Genomic DNA, 6,000 nt, shown 5'->3' on the forward strand with positions numbered 1-6,000 from the left:
CTGAACCCTCTGCATATTGTTCTGGAAGCCCCAATTACCACAGCTAGCCATTATAGCATGCATGGAAAATACACTGATATAAGCAACGTTCACAGCATGTGTGTTTTGCCAAGCCAGATGATTAGGATATCCAGGACTGTTGGCAGTCCAGCAACCATTGGGCCGGTCCAGTGTAATATGGGTCTGTCTGGTCCTCCGTGTTGGCCGTGTGTGTACGTGTATGTGTGTGTGTGGGAGTTGTGTGTGGGGACGGGGACTACTAATGATCCAAAGACTGTGGGGTTGCCATGGGTCAGATAATGGTGTCTGTGTGTGCGGTTGTGTTTGTACAGCATGTGTTAGCAGGGCTCTGATAGTGGTGTATGAGGGGTGGGGTTGGCAAGGGTCTACAGACAGGACAGACCGGGATGTGGACTGTGTATACCCTGGACCACATGTCCACCAGGCCAACTAAACATCTCTGGGACTATTTATTTGAACAGGCCAATTGATACTTCAATTTCTCACAGGAAGAATGTTAAAGCTAAATGATTCCCTCAAGAAAGAAAAACACTGGGAATGGGGTGGAGGAAGGGGGGGGACGAAATCAGGGAGGAGGACGGAGAGGAGCGAAGGAAAGGTTTCACGTTGAGCTGACGCATTCACTGATTTAGGTACAAATGAGGAAATCTGGTCCGAACAGGGCAGAGATTAAGACTGATGCTGAGGAGGGAATTTGGACATAATGCAGGGGCTTGTTTTCTTTTTTAGAAAGTATCATTTCCTTTGGGCTAAAGCAAAGCAGTCCCTACTCTGGAGTATGGTTACGGCCACAGTATAACACACCAAACGTACTCACTCTCATACATACACACGCACACACGCACACACACACACAACACACACTCCTCCATCCCAGTCCGTAAAGACCGTTTTCAACCAGATCAAGTCCTCCCCTCCAAAACACACACACACCACTCACCTTTATGCCCCCTCTCCACATCTCACAATCTTTCATACTTATTAACGGACCTGCTTAAGCAAGTGTAACTGCAGCCTGCTCTCAACACTCTCTCAACACGAACGGTATTGTCAGGAGGACAATAAAACCAAGAGAAAGAAAAACGTGACATAAATAAATGTCAAACTATGTGGAGGTGCACTGCCAATGGATTTTTGGTGAGAGGTCTTGCTGAGAGAGCAATTTATTTTAATGAAAAATTCATTCATGGAGAAGGCAGAGAGAGAGAATGGAGAGAGGCCTGCTGGCTGACTAACCTGTCTGGAGGCTGTTTGTGCATGGTTTAGATTTCTCCTCTGTGTAATGAAAGCAGTGGGGGTCAAGTGTGTGTGTGTGCATGTGTTTATAAGTAAGTTTCGGAGTAAGGCTAGGGGGGTGTGGGAATCGCCAGGGTTAACCATGTAGCGCACACCCATGGTTGAGATTCAACCCCCAAACACAATAGCCCGCCTGGGACCACAGAAGACACGCACACACACACACATACTCACACACACGTACAGACACAGGAAGCATCTCTGCCTTGTACCTTGTTTCACCTGTCCCACGCATCCTCCTGATCTCTTCTCCAGCTATTCACTCCTCTGGCCCACCAACAAGAAACAGAAAAAACAACACTTTAAGCTGCAGCCTACTCTCTCCCCCCCTTCTCTCTCTCTCTCTCTCTCTCTCTCTCTCTCTCTCTCTCTCTCTCTCTTTCTGTCGTCCTGTCTTCTTCTGTTTCTTTGTCTCTCTCACTCCCTATTTATCAATCTCTATAGCTACGTGTCTTTCACTGTCTCGTCATCTGTACCTCACACGCAAACAGACACACTTTCTTTTGTCCACCCTACACTCTCCATCCTCTCCCCCCCCCCCCCCCCGATCCAGCCCCCACGGGAGTGCCTATGCAGGAGATGGAGAGGCCCAGAGAGCAGAGCCTCAGATCAGCCTGCCATCCCGGCACCTCCCCAGGACTCGGACTGGCAGCTCCACCGCTCCTCCGCTGAACCCAGGAAGCCGCCGCGCCGCCTGAGAAGAGAGAGAGAGAGAGAGGGGGAGGGCTGAGGAGCCCCCGGTTGTCAACAGAAAGAGAAGGAAAGAAGGGAGGAGGCGTCTTGTTTGGCCTCAGCCAGGGGTCAGGGAGAAAGAGAGAGGAATTGTCTCTCTCTTTTTAAAAAGAGAAAGTCTCTCCTATTCTCTCCCAAACTCACTTCAACCCCCCTCCCCGTCTAACTCCCCCCCCACCACCACCCCCACCACCTCCCCCCGTGTCCGTCTAGAACCCTCTCAAACCATGAGGCTCACCGCGGCCCTCTGCCCGCCTTCTGGCCTGCTACTGGTTCTGGTCTTCTGCCCCCTGGTGGCGGTGCTGCAGCCTGGCGGCAACAAGGCTGAGGGTGCGCACTCTCTCCTGGGAGACACAGACCCAGACCGCTGCATGAGGCATCACTTTGTGGAGACCATAACCCACCCCATCTACAAGTGCAACTCCAAGGTAAGGTTCCACTGCGTGTTGGTTGCACGCTGTATGTCTCTCTCTCTCTCGCTCTCTCTCTCTCTCTCTCTCTCTCTCTCTCTCTCTCTCTCTCTCTCTCTCTCTCTCTCTCTCTCTCTCTCCTCTCTCTCTCTCTCTCTCTCTCTCTCTCTCTGTCTCTCTCTCTCTGTCTGTCTGTCTCTGTCTCTCTCATTCTCCCTTACACACACAAGTGTACACACAAGCACATACACACGCACTCGTAAACACACACACATAAACACACACTACACACACAGACGGAAGTCATACAAACTCCCTGAGCTCATCCTGTGCTGTCCTCACTGACTGACTACACAGGAACACGACACTCTCGTGCACACACAGAGTGTAAGCCAATCCAGTCTGGCACCCATAGGCTCGCTGCTGACAAGCACTTTAAGAGATAACAGGGTCAGTGATTCTGAGTAATGAGCAGGTTTGATTCGAAATATCAGAGCAGAGATCTGGTCCAAACCAGGCCCCAGAGACGCATCAGGAACCGCAGCCAACACGGCTGCTCTGTATCTGCCGTCGCTCTCTCTCTCTCTCTCTCCCTCTCTCTCTCTCCTGTCCCCTCTCTGTGTTGCTCACACCCCCTGGCAGGGGTTGCCTGGTTACCTCAGCCAAAAGGAAGCCCCTGCTGAGCACAGCTAACGACTGCATCGTGGCCCCTTGTCTCGAAACACAAACGTTTGGACAACGTTCCTTCCTTCTCTTCTCTGCATTAATCTTGTAAACACAACAAAGCCAAAAAAAAGGGTCAAAGAGATGCGTACAGACAGAAGGGATTTGGTCGGTAAGTCACTGCCATAAACCAGCTTCTCCCTTGTTTAGCAAGTGAGACAAGTTGACATGCTGGTGAACTGTTACGACATCCCTTTTTCCATCTCTTCCATCCATTTCCCTTCTCTTAGTAACTATTGGTTTGTTCCCAGAAGGAGGGTTGTTCGGTGACAAGAGATGGTCCCATCTTCCATGATGGAAGTTGGCCATTGGTCACGAAAGTAAAGGTCAATTGTCGGATGGTGCCGGCAGAGTGGGTTCTCCAGGTGGTCTCAGATAGGACTGAACACTCAGTGTAAAACAAGTTCCAGGACATGCCACATTGAATATAGGAGACCTGAAAAGCATTTGGCCTGCACGGCAGATTGAACAGCTCTCTCTTTCTCACTCTCTCCCTCTCTCTTTCTCGGTCTCTCTCAATCTCTGTCGGTTTCCGCAATAGGATACACCTGTACCCATGAATTCAAAGTCGGGGCGTGTGTGCGCGCGTGCGTGCGCGAGGGCAAGAAAGCGAGAGAGAGCCACCGAGATACACTGGTGGAGAGTGAAAAGAGAGAGGCGGTGAGAACGAGAAGAGAAGGGGCGTGTCGGAGTCTTCAGCTGGTGGCCAGCTGCTCAGCACCTGCAGCGCCGCCCTGTCTTCTCTCCTCACCTCCTCACATCCCCGGGATGAAAGACCCGCTCGCTCAGGGCCGGATGGATGGATCCTCTCTATCTCTAGGGGAACAGATGAGGCCTTGGCGAGGAGGAGAGGTGTGGGGCAGCCGGTAGGTGGAAGACAGCTGAACTGGACACACCCACCGGGAGGTCATAGAGGACAAGAAGAAGAACAGGGTCCTGGACGTGGGAGAGGAGAGAGGGAATGAGGAGAGGAGGGGTGCAGAAAAGGCCAGAGTAGAATATCAGAATGCAACCCCAGACTCACGGCCGTTTTTTTCTGCCTCTGTAACCAAAACACGTTCAGTAGCCACACACAGTTGCAACGTGGCAACCGTGTGTGGAAGTGTTTGAGTGCGTCTGGAAGTGTGTGTGTGTGTGTGAGAGTGTGTGTGTGTGTCTCCGGTGGTCCCAGACGTGCTATGTCCCTCAGGGACATGGGTGGCGACACAGCAGCTGAAAGGGGAACATGACACAGGAGTCGGTTTAGGGAGGCGACAGGAATGTGGAGCCCTCTGTCAGAACTGCAGCACCAGCAGGGGGACGGAGGGCTGGGGGGGACGGAGGGCCGGGGAGCACACCGCTCCGGTCAGCTGACCGACACCAAGCTCACTGTCTAGACACACAGGCCTGCATTCGGCGCTGAAACGAAATGGGTCCGAACAGGTTGAAATGAATACTGTAATACTCCCAGTGAAAAAGCTCAGCCAATCTGCTTTGTAATTCCAAAAATGTTCATCACTGGTCAGCCCCTCATACAGTCATCCTATAAAGGGGGTTGTGCCAATAAGCCTGTCTACTGTTTCTGTTAGAACCTTAGCTAGTATTCCGGTTCTGTTTTTACAGATTTTCCACCAACAAACTAGGCCCAAAGGTCTAAGTGTGTGTTGTGTGTGTGTGTGTTTGTGTGTGTGTGTGTGAGAGAGAGAGAGAGAGAGAGAGAGAGAGAGAGAGAGAGAGAGAGAGAGAGAGAGAGAGAGAGAGAGAGAGAGAGAGAGAGAGAGAGAGAGAGAGAGAGAGAGAGAGACACACACAGAGAGAGACCACAGAGAGAAATAGAAAGAGAAAGAGAGAGAGAGAGAGAGAGAGAGAGAGAGAGAGAGAGAGAGAGAGAGAGAGAGAGAGAGGAGAGAGAGAGAGAGAGAGAGAGAGAGAGAGAGAGAGAGAGAGAGAGAGGGAGGGAAGGAAGGAAGGAAGGAGTGTGCATAACCCTGAATGTTGTCAGATGCGAAGATATGGTACTGAGGGAGTAACCGGCTTCACTCCCGTGTGACTCCGCAGGTGCAAGGACAGGCTGGGGAGCCTGCTACATAAACACACACACAGAGAGGACAGACTCATACGTGTTCATTTACCGCGCCGCCTTTTTCTCGACACGTCAACAACCTGGTCGGGAAAAAGCCCCCCCCCCCGCCGCGTTCCTTTTGACCTTGACTGAAATCCCTGCCTTTCTCCTCTCTCCGTCAGATGGTGTTGCTGGCTCGCTGCGAGGGCCACTGCAGCCACACGTCTCGCTCGGACCCCCTCATCTCCTTCAGCTCCGTGCTGAAGCAGCCCTTCAAGAGCACCTGCTACTGCTGCCGGCCCCACACCTCCAAGCTGAAGGCGGTGCGCCTGCCGCTGCTCGGGGGGCACCCGCATCACGGCCACCTACAGGTACATCCTGGCCTGCACCTGCGAGGAGTGGCAGCTGAGCACCCCGAGAGAACCCCCCTCAGAACGGCTGGAACTCTAGCACCTCGGCCCACAACCCTCCATCCATCCACCCGTCGAGACCCCGGCCAACGGACCCACGGACTGTTCCTTAGCGTTCTTTTTGTGGGGCGTTTAGGGACCCTAGTGACTCAGAGGGACCCCTTGGAAGCTTAGAACCCCTAGAATATTTCAAATCCTGGAACTGCTTCCTTGAGGTAGAAAGAACATTGTTTCTACCCCAGGAGTCCCCAAGACAGAACTGCACTCCCCTCCACTGTTGTTCAATCTTTAGCCAAAACTAATTACAGACAAACATGCAGGGCATACACACGTACCCTACACACATGGCACTTGTTACAAGCATCAG

General features: G+C 52.2%; 1 protein-coding gene across 1 annotated transcript; it reads left to right on the forward strand.

The window, feature by feature from the left end:
- The first annotated feature begins 1,869 nt into the window (after positions 1-1,869).
- ndp (norrin cystine knot growth factor NDP) lies at positions 1,870-5,673 on the forward strand. Its single transcript, XM_062456236.1, is given in 3 exon segments — positions 1,870-2,477; positions 5,406-5,555; positions 5,557-5,673. Coding segments are annotated over 3 exon segments (468 nt in total). The 5' UTR covers positions 1,870-2,276.
- The last annotated feature ends 327 nt before the right edge of the window (positions 5,674-6,000 follow it).

This window comes from Osmerus eperlanus, chromosome 3 (assembly GCF_963692335.1).
Source record: "Osmerus eperlanus chromosome 3, fOsmEpe2.1, whole genome shotgun sequence".
In the NCBI taxonomy this organism is placed as follows: domain Eukaryota; kingdom Metazoa; phylum Chordata; class Actinopteri; order Osmeriformes; family Osmeridae; genus Osmerus; species Osmerus eperlanus.